Source organism: Bacillus rossius, chromosome 6 (genome assembly GCF_032445375.1).
Source record: "Bacillus rossius redtenbacheri isolate Brsri chromosome 6, Brsri_v3, whole genome shotgun sequence".
In the NCBI taxonomy this organism is placed as follows: domain Eukaryota; kingdom Metazoa; phylum Arthropoda; class Insecta; order Phasmatodea; family Bacillidae; genus Bacillus; species Bacillus rossius.
This window is the reverse complement of record NC_086334.1, coordinates 83446338-83461071: the sequence shown is the minus strand read 5'-3', so window position 1 is coordinate 83461071 and position 14734 is coordinate 83446338. Positions and strand designations below refer to the sequence as shown.

The window sequence follows — 14734 nt, the reverse complement described above, 5'->3', positions numbered from 1 at the left end:
TATTGAGCAATGAAACATCTATATCCTAATATTCCACAGATATGATTTAACGAAACTCTGTAGAACTTTAATTGTAAACCTTTTATTCTCTATCAGACAAGATTTATTGTGTGTATGACAATATTAATATTGCGTGAATCAAACGTGACCTATTATATAATATACACTCTAAATATATTATACGTATTAAAACTAAGTAATTTCTGAAAGAAGTGCTAGCAAAACTGTCATACCAACGTAGCAGTTGTGCGCTTACAAGCGTGCAGTGTTTGCTTACACATTTGAATTATTTGGTTTCAAAACCGCATAAATGTATTTTCTTTATTTTACTTTTTACAGCAAAACGCGTCCTCTTTCGCCCCATGGTCCGCTGTGTATCAGGTCACGCAATATTTTGAATGTTATTGTAATTATTGTAATTTGTGATTTATGTGTAGTAAAGTATTTTTAATTTTTATAATTATTTTTTTTTATAGTTGGTTGGTTTTCTAATGGTATATACGTTCCTTTATTTCCTATAATAAACTCATATTTTACTACTGGAATCTTTCCATAATATCTTCAAATTGCAATAACTATTTCTCTGCATAAGTAAGGTGATAAATCAAATATATAAAATTAATGTCTGATAGCAATTATGTCTTGTTTTGCAATAATATTTGAACAATGTGTTAAAATTATATGTATGAAAATAACAAAATACTATCAAATTTACAACAGCTAGAAGCACTGAAACAGCTTTTGCTGATTTTTTTAAATAAAAGATACCGATACAGGCAATTGATGATGAATCAATAGGAATTTTATGTAAAGCATATAACATGATTTGACACGAATTATCAAAAAATAATGTTGAATAAAAACATTATTTTAACTGGGAATAGTTAAAAAACACACAAATTATTTCAGGTTTATCTTAATGACATAAAGCATATAGTACCAATTCTGCTCAGCCTGAATGATTAGGTCCACATTGTCAATTCTGATATCCAAACAACAAATATCGGGGTTGCCCAAGAAAGCTTTGTCCAATCATATTATTGAATACGTGAATGTTGCGGAAGAATCAGTAAAAATGTGTATCTCATTAGCTTTGCAGATGACGCCAACATAATTCCTTTTTAAAAAAAACAAAAAAACTCAAATTTACGAAAGTTTGTTTCAGAGAAACGTTTTAGATACTGTAACGCCCCTCGTGCCTCAAAATTGAATTATCGTGAATTAAATAAAAGGAGCCTTGGAAACTTGCTGGATAAAAAAAAAAATAAGTTAAATAAATTGATTTACCAGAGGCGACACGAGGTGGGGAACAAACAAAATTTAGGAACTTCCTGTAACAAGCAAGGAGGAAGTTGGTGGATCGTTAAAATCAATAAATAAAAACTACACGATTAACTTGATCTATAGTTTCCCTGTTTTATTTGCTCTGATGAATTATCTTGTTTCCATTATTTTACATACAAAAGGTTTTAACAAGTTTCAAAAGAAGAAACACACAAAAACAAAAAGGGGGGCGGCCCGCGATTATTTAAAACAATTTACATTCTTAGTTTGAAATATAAACACTTGCATTATGAGTTTCACACCCAAAATTGGATGGATCCGATGATTACATTGATAATTAGTTCTATTCGTTCTACATGTTCTTGAGGAAAACACTGGTCGCTGGTGGGTTGGTCATCCGCTTAAGATAGTTCGTAGCTAGGTAAGGGGGAAATGTTGAATTTACATTACCACCCGGGGTCTTCAAACGATCACGTCGGGTAGTAGAAACGTTTCTTCTAATGTGACCCACGGAACAGGAGGGGGGGGGGGGGGGGGGGCACGAGATGGGAGCAATCAGTCTCTCCCTGTCATCGACCCTGTCTGCAAAAGTCCAAATCAAAACTGATTAGAACTTGTATACAGGCAGTTTATGGGGCAGAAAATGCCCAAAAAAATTTAAGGGAAAAAAAAGGGGGGTCGCGAATTATCACTCACCAAAACAGGGGAGTTGCCCAGCACGCTGCAGTCGTGGAGTCAGCCAGGGTCTGGAGCTCGCGAATTGCGCGGCAGGACGCGGATGATTTCTTCATGATAACATTTAAAAGAAAAAAAAAAATTCGAAGGCAAATAATTAAACTATGCAGACAGACTAATCTACTAGGATTGACTTGAGGGATAGCATCCCTTATACAAAGCGACTACATAGTCGTTAGCGGTCGGATGAAGTCTTGCAGAGTCTGCCGATTCGCCGATACTCGATGGAGATCTGTCTGCAGACGCGACGCGAGTTGATCTGTGTCGCGGCAAACCGCGTCTCGTAATTAAAAGTGGCCGCCGGCTCTTACAGGTGGAGGGGGGGTCTGGGCCGCCGAAAGATTCCGAACTTGCCCGAATGCGGGCGAAAAAAAAAACTCTGGCAGGAGTTTTGAAGTTGGCATCACTGGGCGACAGTAGAGAACTCTGTCGGAGGGGTCTGAGTTGAAAACAATCGACTCGCCCACGGCGTCCATATAACTGAAGGGAAAGCAGGTGCTGCTCTCTGGCGCCCTAGAGGGTAGGCTAGCGGAGAAGTTCGCGACTTGGTCGCTAGGTAGCGCTTGCTATCAGTTCTGGCGCACTCGTTTTTGCGAGTCGGCCTTGGGGACGGTCACTGTTGTCCAGGGGGTTACGACCGGTCATTGGTCTTACTTGGAACTGTGAAGGGGGGGGGGGGAGGCTAAAATGCAACGCTGCTGGGAATCTACGCCCCGTTGTGGCTGCAGAGGAGCGAACATAACACTAATACGTGATGAAAAAGGCCAATCTCAGCTCGTCTCTGAGAACTGGTCGCCTGCAAGCTACAGGCTTGTCTATGCAGTTAGGGTCACGAAGAGAAATGATATTACCGGCTTGAGGCGTGACTGAAGGCGGGGAAACGGTAAGCTGTCTGCCAGTCAGGGATTAGGCCAGCAAAATATCCGAAATGCCGATGGGAAAGGGGCTTCAGAGGACTGAGACAAAGTTTAACTCAGAGGAGTACACCAGACTAACAAAGTAAAATCACACTATAGTAGAGCAAAAAAATTTCCACACAAAAAAATTTAAAATCATAATAAAAATTTAAAATATATCGTGTCGAAATTACTAATTAACGGCACATACTCCCCCGCTTGAATGCGGAGCATATAGGGAAAATAAAAAAACACTTACACTGCTCAGTAAAACTAGTACCAGGTTCGCCTGTATTCTACTACTTACAAAAAATTATGTTGATCAAATCGAAGGTGTATTATAATTGTCTAAATCACCCTTAACGGTGAATGATGTCATGATGAAAGTTGATTTCAGATGTTGGGAATGGTGTCACGTGACAAAAACTCTAAACATGGGCGCTGTGAGGCGGGCCTAAAACACTGGGCCGGAACCGGAACTTGGTCCGTCGGGTGCCAGTTATGAAGGTGGGGATTTGTGTACCCCTGAAAATAGTCTTTCCATAAGAAACCGAAGGCATTGGGACTTAGCCCTGCACAGTCAGGCGATGGAGAAGACAGTCGAATTTGCTGCTTGCTCGAAGGCGAAACAGAGCCTCAGTCCCAGAGTGACACATGGCCTAAGGGTGGTATTCCCTTGGTGGAATTTTAAATGTTTGGGGATGAAAACCCCAACAGATCAATAATACGTAGGAGAGAATGAAATTAATAAAATATTAAATATTCGATAAATTAGGAAATTTCATTGCATACCACTCTGATGTTTATTATTATTATTGAACAAAAAAAAAAGGATGCCTGTTGCCCTACTACTTGTAATAGAAGCCGAATTAATTCCATGACCTTTGACTGTAACACTTTATAAGTCCAAGACAAGATTAATAATTAAATAGAGTCCATTTAAACTTCTTTGAATTATTCAAAATAAATCCTTAAAATCATTTAATAAATAAAAATATTAAATTTAAAGCTTAACCTTAAAGTACCTGTATGCTTACAACTATTTATGTCTTTGTTATATTAATGAAATGAAAATCATCCCGTTGATCTCAGATTTTGGATATCGTGTAGGAACACAAAATGGGCGCTATGAGGGAGGCCGAAAAGACTGAGGCCGAAACAAGGGAAATGCGTCCTTGAGCACTCAGTGACTAATGGGGACTGTAACCCCTGTAAATGGGTATGGTAACCCGTAACTTACAAACTAGATTGGGAATATAACCCCTGTACATAATTGTTTCGCTGTCCATAAGAAGTCGAAGGCATTGAGTCATAGCTCTGCACAATCTGACGATGGATCAGACGAAAGATATGAATTTAATACTTTCTTAAAAAGCGAAGCACACCTCGGTCCCGGATACCTACATTTGTTAACTCACATAGGCTCAATATGTTCAAGCTCTGACGGTTGATCAGACCATCAGGCTGAAGCAGAGAGACCTACGAGGGAATTTCACCCCTGAGTTAGTTCGGGTTCGAAACCCGAAAGATCAACGAATTTGGATGAAGAATGAATAATGTAAAGAAAAATTAGATAATACGAAATTGACTGATGTAATATTGTAGTTATATAATTTTAATAAATCATAATTCTTGCACTAAAATTTAATAAAACAAACTATAAGTAACATCGTAACATGATATATTATGATCCTAAAAAAAGCTAATTTTAAATTAATTATAATCTCGCTGTCGGATCTTCCATGGAGGGCACAAAAGTTCACACTGCCTAAGAGGGGATTTGAACATAGGTCGTCCAAAGGGTGAGTGCTGGGGATATAACCCAGGGAACACTCTATGGTCATAGGATTTTTCACCTAGAGGGCCAGGTCTTGGCTCATAGGCTCAGAGGACCTCTCGCGATTTAACGCCTGAATTTAGTGCTGCACTGTGACTAGCTTGACCTAGCTCGACTTTAGAAATACACGAAAATAAACCTTAATGCCACCTTGGAAGTCACAGTTGCGAAACACTGTAAAATAATAATGAACATCAAACTAATAATTTTAGGTAGAGAGCAAGAAAACAATCAAATTTATTGTACAGTGATGCGCGAGCTATTGTGCTCAGTTTTAAAAACGTAGATGCACACCACCTTATAACCGAAATTGATACCGATCCAAAATAAATATAAAAGTTAGTAAATGGTTTACTCAAAAATCATAATTACAAAAATATTATTCATCCTTTACTTTGCATTCTTAGATTAATTGGTAAATTGCTCATAGAAAACTCGACGTTAAAAAAAAGGTATAGTACTCTATCTTACAATAAATTCCTCACCTCATGGCTAGCGTAAAAAGTATTGGGGATTCAACCCGTGTATATAAACAATTTAATTCAGTACCCTTTCCTTAAAGGCATGAGTGATTGCACCTCTCGTTGGGTGATCACGAAATAAATCTAAACAAAAGCTAGGCACATGGATCTGTATAGTGACACAATGAAATGGTACGTCGAAGTATATTCACTTTGCTTGTGAACGATGCAATAGGGTTAGAGTACTTGTTAAAATTACTTATGAGCATATTATTATTTTATATTATGTAATAAATGGACTCTTTATAAATTTATTTTATGTACTATTAAAATACTTAATCGTTAATTTTAAGATACTTAGAAATAGTAAACAATGGAAGTTTCTTAACATTAGCTAAAACAAAAGGTTTATATTATCATATTATTTGTATTGTTAATATTACTATAAGGTCTATATAAAATTATTATGTTATATTTTAGTAACCCTAGATTAAGAAAATACTTTGCTGCTAAATTTAAGGTAGTATAGATTATTTATAGTGCTTGTTTTGTGACATAAAAATTATATTATTAGGACATACAAAGCATGGGTAGTTTGTTTACAAAATACGTGGTATGTGGGTGGAGTAGAGAAGAGTTCCGCGCGGTTGGCGGCCCTGTCATGTAGTGAAGAGATAACAAGTCGGCGCGCGCAAGACGCCGAGAGACAAAACAAAAAATACCACGATGTCCGAAAGGACTTCGATGATCTGTTTTTCACAAAGATGGCCTGGTTTGCCGGCAGATGTGTTACAAAAAAAAAAAAACACAGACAAAGGGAGGAATTTAGACAAAATCAGGGCACTGTCGGCCGTGAGGTACAAACTAGATTGCAACGCATTGTTACGCTGCCGGACACGGGTCAACGGCATGACCTTGTCTCCACCAGCCGGTGAGGCAAGAGGGGGAGGGGTGAAGAGGATGACAGGGAGAATGACACGCGCGCTTGATAAAGCACGCTGCCTGAGGGTCGTCGCACCTACACGACGGAGGCCGCGCGATGTCTGACCGCGCGCAAACACAATCACAGAGGCACGTAAAACTCAAAATAAATTTTAAAATAGAAAAAGCAATATAACTACCGGGTGTACCAGCGATCAGTTCACAATGTTATGATTACAAATTTGCTATCACAAAATTTAATTAATTTTTTTTTATCTATATTTATTATTTTTTTTTTACTTATATTATTCAGGTATGCATATAAAACCAGAAACCATGCTCTGCTACCAAGTTGTAACGCCCCTCGTGCCTCAAAATTGAATTATCGTGAATTAAATAAAAGGAGCCTTGGAAACTTGCTGGATAAAAAAAAAATAAGTTAAATAAATTGATTTACCAGAGGCGACACGAGGTGGGGAACAAACAAAATTTAGGAACTTCCTGTAACAAGCAAGGAGGAAGTTGGTGGATCGTTAAAATCAATAAATAAAAACTACACGATTAACTTGATCTATAGTTTCCCTGTTTTATTTGCCCTGATGAATTATCTTGTTTCCATTATTTTACATACAAAAGGTTTTAACAAGTTTCAAAAGAAGAAACACACAAAAACAAAAAGGGGGCCGGCCCGCGATTATTTAAAACAATTTACATTCTTAGTTTGAAATATAAACATTTGCATTATGAGTTTCACACCCAAAATTGGATGGATCCGATGATTACATTGATAATTAGTTCTATTCGTTCTACATGTTCTTGAGGAAAACACTGGTCGCTGGTGGGTTGGTCATCCGCTTAAGATAGTTCGTAGCTAGGTAAGGGGGAAATGTTGAATTTACATTACCACCCGGGGTCTTCAAACGATCACGTCGGGTAGTAGAAACGTTTCTTCTAATGTGACCCACGGAACAGGAGGGGGGGGGGGGGGCCACGAGATGGGAGCAATCAGTCTCTCCCTGTCATCGACCCTGTCTGCAAAAGTCCAAATCAAAACTGATTAGAACTTGTATACAGGCAGTCTATGGGGCAGAAAATGCCCCAAAAAAAAATTTAAGAGAAAAAAAAGGGGGGGTCGCAAATTATCACACACCAAAACAGGGGAGTTGCCCAGCACGCTGCAGTCGTGGAGTCAGCCAGGGTCTGGAGCTCGCGAATTGCGCGGCAGGACGCGGATGATTTCTTCATGATAACATTTAAAAGAAAAAAAAATTTCGAAGGCAAATAATTAAACTATGCAGACAGACTAATCTACTAGGATTGACTTGAGGGATAGCATCCCTTATACAAAGCGACTACATAGTCGTTAGCGGTCGGATGAAGTCTTGCAGAGTCTGCCGATTCGCCGATACTCGATGGAGATCTGTCTGCAGACGCGACGCGAGTTGATCTGTGTCGCGGCAAACCGCGTCTCGTAATTAAAAGTGGCCGCCGGCTCTTACAGGTGGAGGGGGGGTCTGGGCCGCCGAAAGATTCCGAACTTGCCCGAATGCGGGCGAAAAAAAAAACTCTGGCAGGAGTTTTGAAGTTGGCATCACTGGGCGACAGTAGAGAACTCTGTCGGAGGGGTCTGAGTTGAAAACAATCGACTCGCCCACGGCGTCCATATAACTCAAGGGAAAGCAGGTGCTGCTCTCTGGCGCCCTAGAGGGTAGGCTAGCGGAGAAGTTCGCGACTTGGTCGCTAGGTAGCGCTTGCTATCAGTTCTGGCGCACTCGTTTTTGCGAGTCGGCCTTGGGGACGGTCACTGTTGTCCAGGGGGTTACGACCGGTCATTGGTCTTACTTGGAACTGAGAAGGGGGGGGGGGAGGGTAAAATGCAACGCTGCTGGGAATCTACGCCCCGTCGTGGCTGCAGAGGAGCGAACATAACACTAATACGTGATGAAAAAGGCCAATCTCAGCTCGTCTCTGAGAACTGGTCGCCTGCAAGCTACAGGCTTGTCTATGCAGTTAGGTTCACGAAGAGAAATGATTTTACCGGCTTGAGGCGTGACTGAAGGCGGGGAAATGGTAAGCTGTCTGCCAGTCAGGGATTAGGCCAGCAAAATATCCGATACGCCGATGGGAAAGGGGCTTCAGAGGACTGAGACAAAGTTTAACTCAGAGGAGTACACCAGACTAACAAAGTAAAATCACACTATAGTAGAGCAAAAAAATTTCCACACAAAAAAATTTAAAATCATAATAAAAATTTAAAATATATCGTGTCGAAATTACTAATTAACGGCACAATACTATTTAGAAGATTTTCGATAAATTATATCATATTTGGTAGTGAATGGTAGTTAAGAAATGTTCTATTCTTTAGCTACTTTTTTTTTTACAATCCCTTACAGTATTGGTTGGTTGTATAAAGTATTATTTCAGACTAAAGTTGTAGATACTATTTATTAAGTTTGCAGAAAATAAGAATATATTTTTTATTTTATGTGGTAAGAATGTTATAATTTTTGTTTGTTTTTCAATTCTAATTGTTTGAACTCCCTGCAACAATGTTTAGACTTATCAAAAATCGTTTTATAAACATTTTTTAGAACATATCTAAAGTTTACAAACAATTTGAACTGATTTGATGGCGTGCCTGCTAAGGAAGTTAAGAAATTTTTTTGTCCTCTGAGCCATTTTTATTAAACCTTGCAGTTATTTTTACAAAAGGTTTTTGGTATAAATTAAACGAGATATATAATAACTCTTCATACGGATGCGGGGGTTGTAGCAATTGTCCTATTTAAAAAAATAAACCTTCCGCATTTCTGCCCCATTGGTCAGATATTTTCCATTAACAAACTCAACCAAGATTTCTCATTTTTTTTCTATTCATAAATTTGGAAATATTTTGTGCAAAATTACGTAGTTGTCGTGTTCATAACAATGTATGTATGTTATGTATATGCATATATAATGTTTTGAGATGATGATTTTGGGGACACTAAACTAACGAAAAACTTTGTAGAAATTTTCCGGAAGTCACACAGTGGTAACTGCTACAATAGGAAGTCTTTTTCCGAAATCTACCTAACTATATAAAAAGAAAGATAACTTTCATTTCAATGATTTAAAGGCTAGCAAATTCATGCCAATACAATTGCATACGAACAGCAATTTTTATAGTCACTCTATTAGTTGCGGCATTAATTTTTAGAGTTATAAACAAATCCAACTTAAACAAAAAAAATGAACACTAAGTATTTTAATGAATAAACCACCTCAGTCACTACAGAAAACTATTTAAATCGTTAAGATTCATCCTGTTCCTTGTATTTTTATCTTTGTATCCATTTTATATATCGGAACAACATGAAAAAAAAAACTTCATTATCGATCCAGAAACAACCAAAAAATAAACTTCCAGAGAACCACAAAAAAATACTGCCTTAGCAAGTGTTTCCGCAGTGGATTTAAACTTATAATAGCTTTCGTGTTTCATAAAATCAATTTTAAACTCTATTAAATTTAAATTAATTCTTATAGATAAATTGAAGTTTGTAAGGCCGTGTCCGTATTTGCCTGAAGTACATAATACTATACGTCCTTGTCCCTGGAAGTGATATCACAAGGGCTGCATAACTGAAAGTGAAGTATATTCAAGTATGCAAGTCAAAAATAAATCTGTGTACTTCTCACGTACTTCCAGTTGAAAACGTCACCATTTTGAAAAACGATTTTAGGTTATATTTGATTTAAAAAATTTAAGAACTCTTAAAAACATAAATAATTTTTATTATAAATTAATAATTTATACACGTTTATTAATTTATACACGTTTACAAATAAGTTTAAACAATTACATGCACATACACAGCCTTCCGTTGGTAACTACAAAACGTAGGTAAAATAATAAATTAAATTTCCATAAATTCGCGGGACAGTAATTAAGTGTTAAATGACTATTTTCGGCTAAAAAAAAATTTCTCAATAAAAATTGTGTGCAAAAATAAAATGTAAACATCCTTTTTGGCTAGATATTACCATGTGAAGAGGCCAAACATTAAACCTGTCCAGATTCGTCAAGGGCAAGTGAAGTACGCAAGGTTGCAAGCTCATAACTACATAACTTGAATTCAGATCGGCATAATTAAACATGTTAGTAGTAGTATTATAGTTTGATTGCTCCGAGCCCTGGCTTCATGTTGTGGATTGAGGATGGGGTCAATGACCTATTTATCTGGCGTTTCGGCGGCAATGTTTGGTGTCAAAATTCCCAAAAAAATTCATATTTCGAGGGAAAAATTCCAGTTTTGAGGGAAAATTTCTCGTTTCAGTTATCAAAACTGTCAACGGCTTTAAAATTCCCAAAAGTGACTTAAATTCCTAGCGTCAAGCCGTTCTAAGCCGTCGAGGTCATGACCTTGACAATTAGGATGACATCACCGCAATTTTGAATTATCTTGTAACTGTTGCAATCATTGTGTGTAGCGCACTCTAGCAAACGTAAACAAGATGACGACTGTGATGTCGTAATCCAAGATGGTGGGCGTGACGTCATACTAGCTGGCTATATAGATATATATAGATATAGATATATATATATATACACACACACACACACACACACACATACACTAATATTATGAAGCTGAAGAGTTTGTTTGTTTGTTTGTTTGTTTGAACGCGCTAATCTCAGGAACCACTGGTCCGATTTGAAAAATTCTTTCAGTGTTGGATAGTAAATTTATCGAGGAAGGCTATAGGCTATATTATCAATAACATTAGGGATCCTTACTAAAAGTCCAATTTAGAATCAAATGCGTTGGAGATGCAACATGCAGTACACGTACGAAGTGTGTGTTGACAATGCCGCAGGCGCTAGAAGTTTATTTCCTATTGTCTATTAACATTGTTGCCACGCACTAGATGCCTTATCAGTGGCGTAGCGTGCCATCTCGGCGCCTGGGGCGGGAGACCCATTTTGCCGCCCCCATTCTATAGGTGCTTAATTAAAATTAAATTGCACATGCAATGAGGTACCTTTTATTGAAGTTAAAATAGGATGAGCGGTTTTACAAGCGGATTCTACGGGCCTTATGAGCAGCGAAGTCAGAAATAACTTTGTCAAAATCAATATTAGCAGCCAATTCTTGTTCAATCGACAATATAGCCAAGTTTGATAATCTAGCGGAGCTCATAGTAGATCTGAGGTAATTTTTTATTAGCTTCAACTTCGAAAAACTTCTCTCACAACTTGCAACACTATCACACTCGAACTTGCTGTCCAAAAGTTTCGCTGGCATCAAAAATCTTAACTTGTCCGATATTTCTTGAATTTGCTGGAATCGAGTCGTCATTTCTTGAATGATCTTGTCGAATGATGCGATAATCTCTCGACGGATTTCCTGTTCGTGAGACAAAGCTGCATCTTCAGAAGATTCATCGCCATGTACGGTTTTTTCCTGCGAATTCTTCTCGTTTCGAGTTCGATTCCGAGTTTTTCGCAGAGAGTCTTAGCAAAGTCAATTGCTTCTTGCACGAAACGGTCTCTACTTTCCACTAAGAGGGTTTTCAAAGCGCAGAGTTTCTGAGCACACTTATCCACACTTAGTCCTCGTTGCTGCAGGTAAATCTGTGCGTCATCTACTTCAGGTAGCACTGCAGCCCAAAAGCCAAGAAAAGTTAGGAAGTTAAATGACTGTATGGCTGTCAGGAGAAGACTGGCTCCCGATCTTGTTTCGGAAGTTTGAGATGAATCTGTTAATTGTTCCAGTACCTCAAGAACTACCTCAAACTTATTTTTAAGCATCTTGACAGCTACATGTCTAGCGCTCCAGCGCGTTTCAGTGACTCGTTTTACTGCTTGACCTGTGACGGCAACCAAAGCGTTCCATCGAACAGTTGATGCGGAAAAGAAGGCAAACAGCTTCTCCAGAGTTCCAAAAAACGTCACGGAATCCACTGATTCAGAAGCAGTGTGTACCCCAGCCAAGTTTAGTGAGTGGTTTGTGCATGCAACGAATATAGCTTTCAGATTCAGTGCTTTAATCCGGGCTTGAACTCCATTGTGGATCCCTGACATTGTGGCAGCATTGTCATAAGCCTGTCCTCTCAGATTCTGTATGTCCAGTCCGTCTGATGTTATCTTCGCGATTATATCGTTGCTGAGATCTTCTGCATTTTTTCCTTTTGGTTCGAAGAAGTCAATGAAAGGTTCTACCACGGCGACTTTTTCTCCTTCGATATGTACGTATCGCAGAACTTGGCTCATTTGGTCATTGTGGGAGATGTCTGGTGTACTGTCGAAGATTACGCAATAATATTTAGCTTCTTGAATACGACGGATGATGGTGGATCGAACTTGCTGTCCCAGTAAGTTTATAAATTCATTATGGGTTTCTGGAGATAGATACGAAACTGAGACACTTGCTCCCAGATTTATCTTTGTCAGGTGTTCCATTAGAAGAGGGTCGTATTTAGCTAGGAGGTGCACTAACTCCAGAAAGTTCCCGCGATTGCCACTATCATCTCCTCGAATGTCTTCTCGATGTCCTCTGAAGGCCAGATTCTGTTTGGCTAAGAACTGGATAATATTCAGCAACCTGTACAGTACATCCCTCCACTTCTTTTCCTCACTTTAGAAAACTTCTTGTTGTTTCTGATCGATGGTTGCTTTACAGTTCAGGCGAACTTCCAACTCCTTCCATTTCAAGAAGCTCTGTTCATGTTCCAGGCTATTTTCATGGTCTCCTATTCTTGGATTTAGCTTCCACCATTTGTTGAATCCTTCTTCAGATGCGAAGTTAGAGCCGTAATTGCCAAACAGCTTGCACGAAAAACAATACAAGGATTGCTTCAAAGGCGAGTACGCCATCCATGTTCGGAGAACCTTTTCGCCTTTAGATAATGGTTTGTAGAACCACTCTTTGGTTAGTTTTCGGGTACCGCCTTTCGTTGAAGTCCCTGAGCGAACAACATCGGCAAATTTGGAATCGATGTGCTGTACTGAGTCAGATCCGCGACGTACTAGAAGCGTTCTTACTTCGTCGGTCATAGGAGAAGGCCAGCAACCTACATCGTCGAGATTCACATCTTTTATTTCGGCAGGAGCAGAAGGCACGATTTCAATTATGTCTTCTTTGGCAACATTCACTTTTTCTGCAGGCTAATGACTAGATGCTTGAGGTACTTTTGATGAGTCGACTTCGTCTTGACCCTGCTCTGTGGTGGGACCAGAACTACTTCCAACTGCGACGGCAGGTACGTCTTCTTCTTGTACCTGTAAAATAAGTTATGTATTGCCATGAATATTGGCCGGAGGACACGTTCAAATTTCAAATAAGTATTTTATCTATCACAAAACAAAAGTGGTTTTGGTGACGGCGCGGTTTTCCGGGCTTATAGGAAAATTTACAAACAAAATTGATTTTGTATGGAAGCTACCTTTTTTAGAGTTTCCCGGTAAAAACTGACTGAGTAAGCCATGTTATAGATGTTATTAAAAGATAAAATGACGAGAAATTTGAGAAAAATTGTTGGTGCTATTTTTGAGCTAAATGAAAAATTATGTTTTCTTTGTATGACAGGTACCATAAATAATCAAGTTATCCAAAAACAAAACAAAAATATTCCTAGACTACTACTAGATTTACAAAACATAACATTGAAGTTTTAAATTCAAGTAGCAGGACAAAATTCAGTCGTAAACTTAAAAAGATGTACCTTAACTCAATGTAATTTATGTTAATATACTCCATACTTTTTAAACAATAATCAATGTTCAAACAGCTATTAGAGCAATTTTAAGTGTATTATAAAATAAGATTTAATGAACGAGTGTGACTCCGTACTCGCAGACAAACCTAGGTGAATAGGTTTTTCGAGACTAATGTAAGAAATATTGTAACTTTTGTAAACAATAAATATATAAATAATAATAATAATAAATAACTTCAGTAATTATAGGCCATGCATGATTCTAGATGGAGGAATCATATACCTACTTACACTGGAATCACTTCCGCTGCTGCAGGATGCCACCGAAGACGTTAACGTGGCTTTCGAACCAGAACTGGAACTAAAATATTTCAGTAATGCACCTTGAGACTTCTTCGCATCTGCTTCTTTCTTAGCCTTTTTTTTTTGCGGAATTCCGCACCGCTTTCTTTGACTCTTTACATTTTCAAAAACTAGTTCAAAGATTGGGTAAAGTTCTAAATGTTTAGTTTTAGAAGATTCAACAGTATTTAAAAGATCGAAACACAATCAAAATGACTTTCGTTCCGTATCCGAAACTCTCGCGAAACAAACATACGAGTAAAGCGTGATTGCGTAACGGTACTTCACGATGCACTAAAACAAACAAAGATCAGTACTGTAGCATGTGTGCTACAGCTGCTACCTTTGATAATGTTTATGTTGGCAGAAATGGTTAACGTATTTTATTAATCTTTCGGATGCCCTGGTAATACGAGTTATTTTGGATTTAAGTTTGTTATATGTTGTTTTAAAAAAGAAATTTGTAATTCTTGTTTAGTCTTAATATGTTTAAGTTATAAGATTTTAAGTTATTAAATTGGTCTGGAAAGTTCGAGGACACTACCGAATATGTT

The 14734-nt window shown here is 38.1% G+C and overlaps 2 protein-coding genes across 4 annotated transcripts in view; one reads left to right on the top strand and one right to left on the bottom strand.

Moving 5' to 3' along the window:
* Positions 1-14734, top strand: part of LOC134533340 (multidrug resistance-associated protein 1-like) — a 180125-nt gene that overhangs the window by 34782 nt on the left and 130609 nt on the right. The gene's annotated exons all lie outside the window — the stretch shown is intronic.
* The window catches only part of LOC134533339 (uncharacterized), a 176104-nt gene that overhangs the window by 59540 nt on the left and 101830 nt on the right, over positions 1-14734 (bottom strand). Inside the window, exon 2 of one of the 2 annotated variants that reach the window (XM_063370860.1) lies at positions 6416-14199. The exons of the other annotated variant lie outside the window; for it this stretch is intronic. Coding sequence (XP_063226930.1) covers positions 11476-12582 — 1107 coding nt within the window. The 5' untranslated portion in view covers positions 12583-14199 and the 3' untranslated portion in view covers positions 6416-11475. Of the gene's footprint in view, positions 1-6415; positions 14200-14734 lie in introns of those variants that run through there. 2 annotated transcript variants of the gene reach the window in all.